We start from the raw sequence: 16,370 nt of genomic DNA on the forward strand, positions 1-16,370 counted from the left end.
ATTCATTCATCACATAAATAGGGGGATGACTACCAAGGTAGCCCAGGAGGGGTGGTGGAGGAAGGAAGGAAAATGCCACACAGCACTTTAAAAGTTTACAACTTTAAAATTTATTGAATGCCAGCCTTCTTTTTTTGGGGCAATCCTCTGTGGCGGAGTGACTGGTTGGCCGGTGGCCCCCCCACCGCGTTCTTGGGCATCTGCGTCTGGAGGCTATGGAACTTGGGGAGGAGGGCGGTTGGTTACACAGGGGCTGTTGTGGCAGTCTGTGCTCCAGCTGCCTTTGCTGCAGCTCAACCATACACTGGAGCATACCAGCAGCCTCAGCATTGAATCCTGCCTCCTCTCATCACGCTGCCACCACATTTGAGCTTCAGCCCTCTCTTCAGCCCGCCACCTCTCCTCCCGGTCATTTTGTGCTTTCCTACACTCTGACATTATTTGCCTCCACGCATTCGTCTGTGCTCTGTCAGTGTGGGAGGACAGCATGAGCTCGGAGAACATTTTATCTCAAGTGCGTTTTTTTTTCTTTCTAAGCTTCACTAGCCTCTGGGAAGGAGAAGATCCTGTGATCATTGAAACACATGCAGCTGGTGGAGAAAAAAAAAAGGACAGCGGTATTTAAAAAGACACATTTTATAAAACAGTGGCTACACTCTTTCAGGGTAAACCTTGCTGTTAACATTACATACATAGCACATGTGCTTTCGTTACAAGGTCGCATTTTGCCTCCCCCCACCGCGTGGCTACCCCCTCAACCCTCCCCCCTCCCTGTGGCTAACAGCGGGGAACATTTCTGTTTAGCCACAGGCAAACAGCCCAGCAGGAATGGGCTCCTCTGAGTGTCTCCTGAAGAAAAGCACTCTATTTCAACCAGGTGACCATGAATTATATCTCACTCTCCTGAGGATAACACAGAGAGATAAAGAACGGGTGTTGTTTGAATGCCAGCAAACATACACTGCAATGCTTTGTTGTACAATGATTCCCGAGTACGTGTTACTGGCCTGGAGTGGTAAAGTGTCCTACCATGAAGGACGCAATAAGGCTGCCCTCCCCAGAAACCTTTTGCAAAGGCTTTGGGAGTACATCCAGGAGAGCCGCGAATGCCAGGGCAAAGTAATCCTTTCACATGCTTGCTTTTAAACCATGTATAGTATTTTAAAAGGTACACTCACCGGAGATCCCTTCTCCGCCTGCTGGGTCCAAGAGGCAGCCTTGGGTGAGTTCGGGGGGTACTGGCTCCAGGTCCAGGGTGAGAAACAGTTCCTGGCTGTCGGGAAAACCGGTTTCTCCGCTTGCTTGCTGTGAGCTATCTTCTTCGTCCCCAAAACCTGCTTCCGTGTTGCCTCCATCTCCATTGAAGGAGTCAAACAACACGGCTGGGGTAGTGGTGGCTGAACCCCCTAAAATGGCATGCAGCTCATCATAGAAGCGGCATGTTTGGGGCTCTGACCCGGAGCGGCCGTTCGCCTCTCTGGTTTTCTGGTAGGCTTGCCTCAGCTCCTTCAGTTTCACGCGGCACTGCTTCGGGTCCCTGTTAAGGCCTCTGTCCTTCATGCCCTGGGAGATTTTGACAAAGGTTTTGGCATTTCGAAAACTGGAACGGAGTTCTGATAGCACGGATTCCTTTCCCCATACAGCGATCAGATCCTGTACCTCCCATTCGGTCCATGCTGGATCTCTTTTGCGATTCTGGGACTCCATCATGGTCACCTCTGCTGATGAGCTCTGCATGGTCACCTGCAGCTTGCCACGCTGACCAAACAGGAAATGAGATTCAAAAGTTCGTGGTTCTTTTCCTGTCTACCTGGCCAGTGCATCTGAGTTGAGAGTGCTGTCCAGAGCAGTCACAATGGAGCACTCTGGGATAGCTCCCGGAGGCCAATACCGTCGAATTGTGTCCACAGTACCCCAAATTCGAGCCGGCAAGGCCGATTTAAGCGCTAATCCACTTGTCAGGGGTGGAGTAAGGAAATCGATTTTAAGAGCCCTTTAAGTCGAAATAAAGGGCTTCATCGTGTGGACAGGTGCAGGTTTACATCGATTTAATGCTGCTAAATTCGACCTACAGTCCTAGTGTAGACCAGAGCACAGAATCTCCAGAACGATAATACAAACCACTTTCACAAAAAGTCTGATTACAATTTGCATTTATAAAATTGCCTTCCATCCTGTGGGACCCCAAAAAACTTTTAACAAATTGACAAACTACAAAAAATATTGTAGTGTAAATATGTGCTTGTACTAGTACCAATTAGTCATGTAACTAGTCCCACTGCTTTCATTGAGACTAAGAGTATTAACAGTGGGCTTCTAGACAAGAACTTCAACCACTATGAAATACAGTCACATCAGGAGCAGAACACGGCATCTGCCTAACAATGCACCTGCAATTACCCTGCAATACAGTTTGGATATAAAAAAATAAAAAGCTTATTTTATAACTAATTTCCTTGTATAGCCACCCCCTTATTTCAGAATCTTTGACTTTGTAAGAGTCTATTACCTTGACTAGATTTAAATTTATATTTATGCTTGACAGCATCTAATTACCCTATACAATCATCTATGCCTTGGAGCAAGAAGGCCTTTAGTACAAACATTCCACCAGGATTTTTATGTTGTTGCTTTTTACACTGTGGGATATCGTACATTTCTTCCAAGAAAGAGCAGGCAATCTTGCAAGCTAATTCCTATCCAGAAAAGACACCTACTTGGACAATACTTTTATTATTAAAGCCATCCGGGATTTTTGTGGTCTTTTGGATGTATTTACAGTCGTCATTTGGCCTACCCTGCCCTCCAGCAGAATTAGTCGTGGACATGGGATTCAGCTCCTATGTCCTCAGGATTATTTTCCCCCCACACCCTACTGTATAGAGAAAGAGAGAAGCTCGAAATTCAAGAAGCTCACTCTAGTAAGTCCTTAGATAAGATTTTACTTAAGCCAAAATCCAGAGACTCCGAAAGCCTCTTTCCCCATGTATGTCAGTTCATTAGCCTGGACAATCAATGGGGTGCTCAAGACAGAAAGTGGGGGACAGAGGGACTCAGCATTCACTGTATAGTCCAGGGATGAGGGTAACATATACAAATGCAGGATCAGACCCAGAATTTATGATCAGTCCCATTAGTAATGTTTGCTTGGTTTAGTTCTCTGTATTCATTCAGTATTTAACTTATACAATAAAAGAAGCTTAACATTTTCCCCTCTAGTATTTGGAAATCACACCCATATTGCAGAAGAATCTGTCTTAACCTTTACCTAGCTCCTTTTCAGGGAGTCTACAGAACACTTTGCCTTTTCAAATGAATGGGAATTGCAAATATTACCCTAGACACTCTACTAAATCTTTAAAGGGTAGAGATGGCTAGAGGATGACAGTTCCATGTCACTGCAACTTTTGAGGTTTTGAAGTTTGGTTTTGTTCTGCATGGGAACGATACCAAAATATCTTAAATGCAAAAAAACAGAAGTGTGTCAAAATGTCCATTTTGGCTCAAAGATTAAGCTTTTCAGCATGTCTGGCCTGGGATGTAGGAGACCCAGGTTCAAGTCCCTGCTTCTCTGCCTGATTCAGAGCAGTTTTTTTTATCCCAGCCTATTCTCACTCAGCTACAGCAGTGATTTGAACCTAGGGTTGCCTCATCCTAGTCTAGTGCCCTAACTACTAAGCTACAGAACAAGTTTGTCATCTTTGCTCTCTCTTCCCTTCCATCTCTGCCATGCCACAAAAAAATCAGATATATCTCCACAAAACATGTCCACATCAATGAAACAGCATGTTCCACCAGCTCTATTAAAGTAATTTCTATTTTTTTAAATCAATAGGCAATTTTATACTTGATAATTGATCATCTTATACAACAGTCTCAAAGTGTCAGAGGGCTTTTATCTTGGTTTGAATCACTCATTGTGTACAGAATCTCTATACAGTAAGTTATGTTCAAGTTCCTAACAGTGTTAAGAACAATTAGGAAAGGTTTTCTAGCTTCAGCCGTCAATTCTGTAGGTCATCCAATGTCCTTCCTAATGGATAAATACTGTAATTTATCATCATCAGTCACCATCAGCATTATTCTTTTTACTATCATATATTCATGAACATTATTCGATACAGCTTAGTAGAGCATAAAAGAACTACATGATTAAAGTGAAAAGGTGCAGAGTTTGAAACAGCACAGGTTTTATGGTTACTGAATGGACTGAGAAATGACATAGGTCTTCTAAGAGTGAGAAAGAGTTTTTCATCAAATTATAGCTACCTCCTGGCAGAAGACTTAAGGGCATCTCTGGCAATGGACTTGAAGGCAGCTACTCACCTTCCTGTCTAACTCTGTCAGTGCAATATGAAAGAAGGGTTAATTATGAGCGGTATAAACTAGGACATACTAAATACAGTACAATACAAATACAAACGGACTTACAGCAGATGGGGCCTAGTGCAAAACTTATGGAAATCAATGGAAAGACTTCCATTAACTTCAGTGATCAGGCCCCGATACTGATTCAGGGATTGAATTCACACATTTTACCAGTATGAAAATTTATATGAATAATTATTATTTCTCCTCATAACATCAATGAAAGCCTTTAAATGCCTTAAAATGTAACAAACAAAGCTAATAAAAGGACTTTCATACAGTGAAAGAATACTATTCAACAGCAATTTAGTTTGCTTAAACACTTCCTTCTCCTTATTAATTATCAAAGTAGCTTGCCCTCTGCAGTACCTTAAAATGGGAAGCTACCAAAAAGAGGCAAAGAAATTGTATTTGAACATATATGGTATAACAGACATTTTCAAGATCCTGGGGCTAACTTGGACACTTTGTAAATGAAAAATTGTTCCAGCGTATAAAAACCATGCAAAGACTTCTACACCACAGAAGTCCCATTAAAGTTCTGTGTGAAGAGGCAAATCCTAGTCCCACCTCTATAGAGGCAGAGGGTCCCACAAACAGAAAATATAGTACTGTTCTACTCGATAGGAATTACCTGTAGGTTATTATGGAAACAAAAACACAGATAAAGGGGTTTTTGTGCAGGCCTGGAGGGACTATAAAATGCGAGTGAAAGCCCCTTCAGCCTAATAGCTATATTCTTGCTCTGTAACATAAGACAACAGCTTCCTTTCCCCCTCGCCCTTTTTGAGTTCCGCAGTGCAGTTACTCAGCATGGTTCCTGGGGTGACAATTTGTTCTTAAGTGCTCAAGTATTGGACCCTCTGCAATAGGTATGTGAATTTCAGTCTGATTTGTTTTCCTATTGTCAATAGGTCAACGAGTCAATGGGAGGTTCACCTTAGAAAGATCCGTAAGACTAAGCCCTATATAGTTACTCACTTAAAAGTTTGCTTCAGAACTCCTGATTTAAAAAAAAACAACAACAACAACACATTTTAAATACCCATGGTATGAATTCTGCATGCACCCAGGATGTCTGAGGTTCTAGACACAAACAGCCTGTTTACAACATATATAGTCCTGCTCCTACACAGGTCATGCTAGTTAGGGCCCAATCCTGCTTGTCCTGTTCATGCAAGTGGTCCCACTGAAATCATGAAGAGTAGTCGTCTGGGGAAGGTGATCAGGAGATGGACCTGGAAAGAAAAATGTGCTTATTTTTCTCCAGCCCACACCCTGACTTCTCCTCTTGTATGAAACCAGACTTGTGAATGAAGGGTGCGTGGACACCTGTCAGGAGGGAGGTAATTCAAGGCAGAGTAAACTATTTCAATATTCACTTGCTCTATGCAGTCCCCTAATTCTCAATTCCTGCATGTAGAGCTTGAAAAATATAGTTCTAACCTTGTAGCAGGATTATTAATGCAAATTCAAATAAACTTCTTGGGTTGCCGTTCATATACTTGACCACATAATCTAGGTTTGTAATATTTCCTCTCTGTCTTCAGCATGGAAATGGCATGGCTCACTCACATCTGGTGTAAGAAATGGAATCTGAATCTAAATCTTAACTGTTGTCATAAAATTCTGGGGATAATAAAAGAACTTTATTTTTTCCACTTTTCCTCATTTTTCCACCTTAGAACCCAGATGTACCTGACTTTGTATTGACCCACAAAAATCAATACATTTGATATATCACAATAGTATTACAAGTCAAAAACACAGCTAGCTACAGAAACTTGGAGAAATGTGAAGTCACTTTTGATTTTGTACTGTAAGAGCATTTCTTATTTCAATCCTAAGCACACTCAAAACACAAACACACACAGCATATGGAAAGAATTTCTGAGACAATCATTACCTGGAGCTGAATACCTTTTACACAAAGCACTAAATCTTACAAGTTTCCAAGTTTGCTGAAACTGTGGTTAGTGTGTAACGTAAGAGTTCAAGTTTTTCTATGTATCCAAGCAGGAAAAGACAATTTTGACTGAACAGACAGGATCTTGTTCAAGACCAGTACTTATGTAGGAATACCTACAATAGATCAATATTGTCACATTAAAAGTAGGTCAGTGCTCACCCACTGTCTCCTATGTGTGCATGTACCACATAATGTAAAAATTCACAAAGTCTTGTAAGTTTTTGAAAGACAACATACAATTATTTTAAAAAATTAGAAATATGAAAAATAATCTAACAGAACCATCCACCAAAACACAAAATATATGTCCCCCAAGGCCCTGATCCTGCAAAGAGATCCATGTGGGGGGATTCCTCTGTCCACGTTGAAACCCATTGAACAGGCATAGGTGTCCACCAATTTACTTCTCTTTGCAGTATCAGGGCCTAGTTTGGGGAAACCACTAAAACATGATGAAGGAACACGTGAAAGACATTAGACTATTTCACCTTTTATTCACTGAAAACTAAACCTTGATGCATACAGAGATAAAACTCCCTTGGAGGTCAAATTTATTTGAACTCAATAGGGGCTTTACTACATTTTAAATTTTCAGATCTTAGCCCTGAGAAAGCAGTGTTTAAATGTCTTGCTCTTTAATTCACTGCACTTTACAATAAAGGCAATACTCATACTGCCATTGACTTCCATAGGAGCAAAAGCAGACTCTGCCTGTCTATATATTATACAGTTATAGTTAGCTCTTGTGCTCAACCAATAACTGCCTTATAATAGCAGAATAGCACACAATTAACTTCACTTTCACATATCTATTTTAATAATATATTAACTTAGAGTTGCAGTAACGGACTGCAGTTCAGAACTACTAGAGAAAATTTTAGTTTGCTGTATTTTAAAACTGAATTTTAAAAAACCAATACTTAAGTGTGAGAGAATAATAGTGACTCAAGGGAGAATGATTAAAATTTTCAAAGATCTCTTTGCTCATACAGACAAAGAACAGCAAGCAGCAGCAGGTGGTGTGGATCATCTTTTTTTTTTTTTTTAGATAAACAGACTGACGCCTCACAATGTTAATTCCGATAGGAATTATCTTAGTTTTTCATCCGCAAAGAAAGCAATATGCATGAACTGGCATGTTATACAGGTACCAAATTTTTTGTGGTTATTGACTATTAAACAGTGCTTTTTTTTTTTTTTTATGATCACTAAGAGCTATTGTCTAAGACCGCAGGCAGCTGTTAAAAACTACAGATTGACAAAGTCATTTGCTGTATTACACAGGTAGAACTCAGAAAGCTAAAATAATTTCTGAAGCAAGCTTTCAGGAAACAGAGTTCAGTGGAAATAAGAGTAATTTAAAAGGTATTTTCCTCTGCAGATAAAGTATAATAACATAAAAATGTAATTTTAGAAATAAACAGCAGCAATAATTTAACAAAGGGTTTGGAATGAATGTGACTAATTTATCAAAGTTCTCTCTAAAAACATTGTTTATTACAATCTTGCCTAAGGACCAACTATAAATGGGGTTCCATTGTGCTAGGCCTTGTACAAACACAAAGTAGTAGGCGGTCTCTGCCCGGAAAAGCCTACAATTTAAAAATCGACAAGACACACAGTGTGCCTATAATGCAATCAATGAGTGTGACTGCTGCATGCATAGACATCCGTGAGCCAGCTTGAATGTAGCTAGCTCATGTACCAATGGGAGTGGAGCTGAAGCAGTACAGCTTCACTAGGGACTGTACAACAGGGTAATAACTGGGGTAGCTAGGTCGTGCTGAAGGCTATGCTGCCACAACTTCACAGCTACCAGTACAGAAGCTAGACAGAATAAGGTAGCTTGGGTATGTCTACAAATGCTATAACTACACACCCAACTGCAGTGTAGACGTACCAACAGTGTGGGAGAAAAAGGAACGACTCAAGCAGAATGAGTTTAATTAGGAGGGAACAAGGTAGTGGAAATAAAAGTGAAGGGAGAGGGGACACTGAAGCGAAGAGATTGGGAGGGATGTACAGTCATTAGATGTTTTGTCCATGGGAATGTTGGTTTACAACTACCTTCTTGAGGAAAGTGCTCGATAAGAAGTTATACCAAATTTCTTTCTAAGTGACCATTAATGTTTCACTCAGTAAAATAACACCTTTTTTTAACCAGGAAATTCTCTGTAACAGCCAGTTGTAAGTTACAGTGATAACTCAGGTCCCAATCCTGAAAACACTTACTGCAGCAAACCCATTGACTTCAATCTGACTACTCACATGAGTAAAGGTATATCTGTGCTTAGGTGTTTGCAGGAGAAGACCCATAAGCAATTCCTTGTTTCACCACAGATTTTCTCTGGGGCATTGGGCACGTCACTTGGGCCAGGTTGACACTACAAAAAGTGCAGGCAATGAAGGGCCTATCTTACGAAAAGAGGTTAAAATAGCTTGGCTTGTTTAGCCTTGCAAAGTGAAGGGTAAGGCTGGGGGGAAGGGAAGAGAGGGAGAGATTTCATTGCTCTCTATAAACACATCAGGGGTAGGAGAAGAGCTCTCTCAGCTAAAAGACAGTGTTGGTAAAAGAACAAACAGGTATAAACTGGCCATGAATAAATGTAGGATGTAAATTAGAAGCAGCTTCCTAGCCATCAGAGGGGTGAGATTCTGGCACAGTTTTCCAACGGGCATCATAGGGCAAACAACCTAACTAGTTTTAAGAAAGAGCTTGTTAAATTTATGAATGAGTTTATATGACAGTTTTGCCTGCAATAGCCAGGGTATGGACTCAATGACCCAGGATTTCTCTTCCAGTCCTAAGTTCCTGTTTCCCTGCATAGCTATGTCAGCAAACTTTCCTAATATAGACACAGCTTATACCATCAAAGGAGGACTTTTGCCAGTATGGTTTATACTGGTTCAACAAGAAAAATAAACTATACCTTCAAAAGCAGCTTTTGCTGATACAAGCTGTGTCTACACGAAGGCTTTTGTTAGTATAGAAGTATGACAAAAAAATTCAACATTACTACACCAACCGCAGTTTCTAGTGCAAACCTGGACTTAGTCTCTCTGGACCTCAGTTCCCCATCTGTAAAATGGGGATAGACCTTCTTCCCTACCTTGCAGGAGTCTTGTGAGGAAAAATATGTTAACGATTGTGGCACTCTCAGAAATGATGCTTACAGAGACCATATGAAGTATCTAGATAGATGCATATGGGCAGATCTTTGAATCCATATGGATCCCCACTGGCTTCAATTGAATGCTGCATGGGCTCTACTACAGGACTGGACCCCTAAAACCTTCTCAGTAGTCAATTACCATTTAAAATGAAGAGAATAATCTTCTTCTGTACATAAAATTCAACTCTGAAAAACCATTATGTGTGATCTAAATATTAAGCACTGTGCAAAAAATACTTGGAAACCAGGAATTTCACAACATGATTTGGTCTGAGCCTAGCAAAACTTTGTTCTCTTCTATATTTAATGTTTGCATACAGTTGGGAGAATCACAGTTATCTCCATTGACTTACAAATTAGTTGAAAGAGAGCTTGAAAACTGTAGAGCAGTGAAATAATGATAAGTATATTCCTAAGCTTTTCAACTATTTAAAACTAATAGAGAACAGAATACTGTTCTTCAGTGCAAGGTAACGGGGCAGTAGGAAGTAATAGGGTTTGATATATAACAAACTGCTTTGATATTTAAAAAAGATCACTAGCTTTTCAACAACAAAAGGCGATTTTGGTAATTCAATTGTGTGTGAATTTAAAATAAAGCTATAGTGAGTGGTTAGATCCAACCATCTTTGATGTTGGCTAAGAGCACTGTCTTCTAAAAGAGAGCAAACAGAATATTTTATTGACATTAAAGAGCCCTATGAATGCCTGAGATTGATCATACAGTAGCAACAAACGCCTGCACCAGCTGACTTACTGTAAACTTTAATCATTCTGTACAGATAATAGGAAGCGCTGACAGCAATATCCCAGTCATTCTGTCTCAAACTATTATAACAGATGCATTCAATTTATTCAGAATATTGAAAGCCTCCTCAAAACCAGCCAAAATGGAATACTTTGTTCAATATCACAGGAGAAAAATGTCAGAATGCATACACATAAACCCAACCCTCCAAATACTGGCACACTTGCTTAAATTTGCTCACACGAGTAGCCCCACTAAAGTAAGTAGGATTACTGACATACTTAAACATAGGTAAATATATTCAGGATAGGATCCTTAGACTTAAATTAACACATAAACCTATAACATGGGATTTTTCAATATCAAAATGTGCTTTTTCATCCAATAAATTGCTTCTTTGATATATCCGTAAATCCTATCAATTAGTCTGATAATGAAACAAATGTGATTTATAATTTTTATCTTGGTTACGTTTTGAAAAATGCCGGTTTCAAAATGCACAAATTGGGACGTATCAGTCTTGAGAGCAGAAAGGAAAATGCAACCTCACAAAGAATCTTTATGAGTTTGCAAAATTTCAGGTGTTTTGCAGGCAATACAAAATCTCTGATCCGCTGGACTCCGCTAAAAACTGATGAGGTTAGGTGCACTATTTTCAGCATTTATAGTCTGTTCTTTGCTCTCCTCTCCCCCTCCCACCTTTTCAAACTCTGCAGCACCAGAAGTAACCATCTGGGGTCACAGGTTAGTGATCAGAGATTTCATAAGGGAGTGTTCACACGACCCGTTTTTTCTAGCGTCCTGGTACCATCATCCAAGAGCACCAGTGAGAAATAGCAGCCTGTTAATGAAACGTAAGGTTCTGTGATGCTGAAAGATTAGTTCTGCTAACACACATGCCCTGGTTGGGCAAACCTTTGTACACTGAAATTGCTTGCAAAATGGTACTAAGAGACACATAACGTTCCAAATAGCCCCATTTATTAACATAAACTCAGTGTAGAGGCTTTTAGCGGCAGGACTTCGAAAAGGCTGGATGAAATGCTGCTGTAACGCTTGTCAGGCTAGTAAAGAACCTTTCTCACCTTCTACATCAAACCAAAGTGCTCACACATTTGCCAAGGGGATGAACAGACAGGGATGTGGGAAGCACTCGGCAAAACAGAGGTGTGGAATCTCACAGTATTAAAGACCCTAGCCTTCCCCACGGATCCAGGGGTCGCTCTTTCTGCTTTCTAGCTGGACAGCAGGAAAAGAACCTACACTGTTTCCCGCACCCCAATACCGGATGTTTAAGCTTATTACACTCCTTTCAGCCCCACTTCCAGCGCTTGGCAGCTAAAGTGACTGACATGGAAAGAATTACACTGTTTCCCAGCAAAAAGAAAAGGAGGACTTGTGGCACCTTAGAGACTAACCAATTTATTAGAGCATAAGCTTTCGTGAGCTACAGCTCACTTCCTCAGATGCATATCGTGGACAAGTTTTTTCATGCAGTTGATAGATTTCCACTCCATACAGCGTATCCTGAGCATACAGCACCATCTCTGGTAGTATCAGCCTGCTCCTCTCCGGAGTGCAATAATTATCCAATGACCTAATAGCTGACAGCCTCCACTTAGAGCCACTAATTGATGTAAACATGACATCTGTAGAGACTGATCACTTCGTCTATGTATGTCACTTGATGCAACTTGGGGAAGCAAGAGCACAAAGTCCTGCACGATTTTCCGGCGGGAGACTCTGGAAATGACACCCAAACCGCCTAGAATGATACCGGAGCGCAATGATCGAAGTGTGGAGCCCTGACTTGCATTCTGAATTCTCCAGCGCCCACCTGAAACAGACACAGCCCCGCAGCCAAGACACCCTGGGAGACCCTTTCAAATCTGGACTCCTTAAAAATATATATTAACAACCTCCCACAGCCCCTGAATCTTCCTCCAGCTCTAGCCTCCCTCCCCGCAAGTAAAAGGCTTCTGGTCCCTCTCACTGCTCCGTTCACACGCTTGGAAAGGTCATTCGAATGCTTAATTTCGTCTGCTAACGATGCGTCCAAGGAGCTTCTCCCCCACCCCCACCCCCAAAGTCTTCGCCTGCAGGGGAACAAAGTACTCCACTCAGGCTGCTGTGCCCCCCTCCCCCAGGGCGCAAAGGGTCCGTTTCTTTCTTGCGGCGGCTGTAGCAGCCAACCTGTCCCCCTCCCCTCTAGAGCAAGGCGGCAGCCCCTTGCCCTCTCGACACCTCGTTTTCCTGGCCACACAGACTGTTACTTTTACCCACCGTTTGCTACAACTTCGTCCGGAGTCAGTGATGGAGACGGGGGGAGGCACACACGTGAAACGTAGGTTAATCTTCAAGCCTCTCTGGGAGACAAGGAGGGAGAAACCTTCCCCCCCCCCCCCCCCAAGGCACAGTTCCTGCAAACTCTTACCTGGTCTTGCGGCTGGGGCTGGCTCCCCCGGCTGCCCGGGTTCGGCGGTGCCTGCTGCTCCTTCATGGCTGTCATTGCACAGAGCGGGCTTGATTTCGCTGCACTTCCTCTCACGGGTACTTCAGCCTCGGGGACCTTTCACTGGGCACCGACTGCATGACACAAGCTTCCCTGCCCTCCTCGAACTGGCAAAGCGGCGGCAGCAGAAAATGACCGGGGCTGGGGGGGGGGAGGAAGAGGAGCACCAAGGAGCAGCCGCTTCTGTCTCCCCCTCTCCAGCTACCGCAACCCCCCCTCCGGCTGAAGCCAGGCGGTCTGAAGCGCGCCCAGGGGCAGAGGAGACTCCAGCTGGCGGGTCACTGAGCGCTCTGGGCCGCCAGCCGCAGACCGAAGCGGAACACCTGGCTGGGCTGGGACTCGGCCGGCTTCCCCTTCCCCGCCAGGAGGGGATGGTCTCGCATTACTGCAGTGTGCGCGCCCCCTCCAGCAGCGGCGGCGGCGGCGGCTCGCCGAAGAACCCTCCTTGGCGAGGCAGGTGCGGAGGAGCCGGAGCCGGAGCCGGGGGCTCCCCGCCTTAGCGCCTCTCCCCTCCCGGCAGCGGCAGCGTCCCGCCGCCGAGCGCCGCTGGCTGCACAGCTGGAGCAATGGACCGGCAGAGCAACAAGGCGCCGCTGTCACCCGCCGCTTCCCTCCTCGGCGGGAGCCGACCACTGCGAGCCCCCAGCCGGAGCGGGGTGGGCGGGTCTCGGGCTGCTCCTGCCGCCCACCACTGGACCAGCCCGCCAGCTCCGCGCTGCAAATGCCTTCACCCGCCTTCCTGGAAGCCCGGCCCCACAAAGCTGTGGTAAATCCTCTCTTTGGGCAGCGAAGAGCAGCTGCTTCTGGGCTGTTTAGGATGGGACGGATTTTTTTTTTGGGGGGGGGGGGGGGGAGAGGAGGGCGCTGTGGATCTGGCTTTAACAGGATCTGACAAGCTGTACCCCCTCCCCCCGCCACACACACACACACACACACACACACACACAAAGTTAAAAAAACAGCCAGAGGTTTGCAGTCCCAGCCTCAGCCATTTCCAGCTCGAAAAGCACGGCTGGAGCTCGGGATATTGATCAAATTCTCAGGTTTTTTGTTGTATCCCTCATACAGTCATATCGGAGACTATCTACATAGCCTGTATATTGCTTACTTGGCTGCGGGGCACCTTCACAGGTGTTTGGGGGCGGGTTAGTCCCTAATCCTTCTACAGGATTTACCGGTGTAAACTATGCTACCAGAGACTTGGCCCTCTTTCAGCTATCAGGGAAAGAATCAGGTGCTAGAAGGGTTGAGGATCAGCACCTGGGGAATATACATAACTAGGGTGAGAAGCCTTGATTCTGCACAGTGACCTACATGGGTCTAGGCCCGCCTATTCACAAGCCACTGCTTTGTGGGGGGTCCAAGTGTTTGGGCTGTCCAATGTTGGATAGAGGTACGCAGCACCCACACCTCTAGCTAACATCAATGGTAGGTTCAGGCATTTAACACCTCTGAAAATGAGGCCCAAGCTGTCTGGTTATCCCTGGTTTCAGCAGTATTTTGCTCAATTCTACATTAACTAATCCATCCATAGGTTTGGCCTCACAATGTTGCACTACCAGAATTATCAGGGGGAACCCACACTGGTGGATGAGGCCCTTAGCAGCATCGGCTACAAACCACATGTGAGAGAAACAGAGGTCCAGGGCAGAGCCAGCAACTAGGAACACAAAGACTTCACCATTCCCCACAGGGCCCGAGGCAGTAGGAATGGGGATAAGACCTAGTCAGCACTCCCCATCCCTCACACCAAGAGATCCAGCAAGGGGACAGCAGCATATGCTGTGAACACTGTGAGATTATCAGCCACTATGTACCATGGTTTTCAATCTGGACATTTATTTCCTCTCTGTTCATTCCAACAGCTTCTCTCCCCCTTCCACCCCATCTCTGAACAACTCATTCTCTTCTCTATCCCTTGCTCTCTCCCTTCCTTCCTCACTGCTCTATATTACCATAACTTCCCTACCCCCATTCTCCTATTAAGTTTTCCCCTCCACCATTCCACCTCACCCTCACTTTTTGTCTGCATACTGTGACACTGCACCCCATATTCTTCATGGTGATATTGGCATGATATAATCATGACATAGTTATGATGTACTTTATGCAAGATAAGTAATGTGAGATATCATTGAAAAGGTTATGATTTGCTGAATATGATTCTTATTTGTATTCATGTATAATTGTATCTGAAGTTATTAATAGTCTGCATTTCAAATGTAATTACACCTTGGGAAATGTCCACTAGACAAGATGCTTTCATTCTAGACAGTGGGTGGGGAATGGGCCATTTGAAAAACAATAGGCCTTGGGAGAAGCTTATCTTCCACCTAGGGAGCCTTCCTGTGTATGCTCCAAACAGCCTGTGAGCGATGTCTGCTATGACTCTACGTGATGAGACCATGTGGCTCTGGACTCCTTCTTGGGATGTCAATTTTCCACAGACAGGTCTGGGAACTAGGAACTAAGCTTTTGAAACAAAACTATACAAGGCCGGGAAGGACATCATCTGGTGTTCTTCGTTCCCACTCAAGAAGACTCCTGGAAACACTCGAGGAACAAAGACTGAACTGGGGGAAGTGTGGGATCCAGACTAAAGGGATTTTTAGCCTGTGAATGGAACATCTGGTCATTCCAAGCTGTAAGCAAGTGCAGCTTGCCCCTTAAGAATCTGCAGCCTGCTTGCATCATCTCTTTGAGTGAGAAACTGCTATTCATATCCAATCTGTTCAGTATATTATGTTTAGTTTGTTTATTTGCTAGGTAAGATGCTTTGATCTGTTTACTATCACTTAAAATCTATATTTTGTAGTTAGAGAATAAACTTGTTTTTGCTCTATCTAAACCGGTGTGGAATTCATAACTCAGGGACAAAAGGCTGTTACACATTCCTCTCCCCATTGACGAAGGGGGTGAATTTTATGAGCTTATGCTGTACAGTTCCCTGTGTAGGGCAAGAGGTTATCATTTTGGGTTTATACTCCAGAGGGGGTACGTGCCTGAAGAGCTGATAGTTGCCTTAGCTGTAGCCTTCCCTTGCAGTGGTTGGTCAGAGAGCCTGCCTGTATGTAACTGCAGCTGGGTGTGTCCCTACCTATATGCATACTGGTGAAAGTGCAGGCTAGAGAGGGCTTTGCAGCTTGTCACAGTAAAACAGTGTAAAAGGGGGGCCAAGCTGTTGGGTCAGGGAGCTCAGTGGTACCCCAGTTCTAGGTGGCAGCATAGGAAGAAACCCATCACACATGCACCACAGACAAAGAAAAATAAAATGAATCAACATGACATCGATCTGTCAATCATCACCCTTATTACTTTGCCTTCATACTGCATCCCTTCCCCTGATCCTATCTCTAACCTGTAAACTCACCAAGGCAGAGATTATTTGTCCATACAGGACATAGCACAATGGGACCTTCATCTTAAAAAACACAACTACATAATCATACCCCTTAAAGTACATTTCTAGTGAGCATTACTTCAACAATTCTTGAATCCCTTTATTAATAAGTTTTTCATTTTACAGTTTTAATTGTGCATGTTAAAACCATGTTTTGGTTCCTTTAATCTTGTTGTTTTGAATGTCATCCATGTTGCTGG

General features: G+C 43.5%; 1 protein-coding gene across 2 annotated transcripts in view; it reads right to left on the reverse strand.

The window, feature by feature from the left end:
* The window catches only part of DPP10 (dipeptidyl peptidase like 10), an 876,126-nt gene that overhangs the window by 425,446 nt on the left and 434,310 nt on the right, over positions 1-16,370 (reverse strand). The window contains exon 1 of one of the 2 annotated variants that reach the window (XM_084642968.1): positions 12,693-13,513. The exons of the other annotated variant lie outside the window; for it this stretch is intronic. Coding sequence (XP_084499094.1) covers positions 12,693-12,767 — 75 coding nt within the window. The 5' untranslated portion in view covers positions 12,768-13,513. Of the gene's footprint in view, positions 1-12,692; positions 13,514-16,370 lie in introns of those variants that run through there. 2 annotated transcript variants of the gene reach the window in all.

This window comes from Lepidochelys olivacea, assembly GCF_965140295.1.
Source record: "Lepidochelys olivacea isolate rLepOli2 genome assembly, chromosome: 11".
Taxonomy (NCBI): Eukaryota; Metazoa; Chordata; order Testudines; family Cheloniidae; genus Lepidochelys; species Lepidochelys olivacea.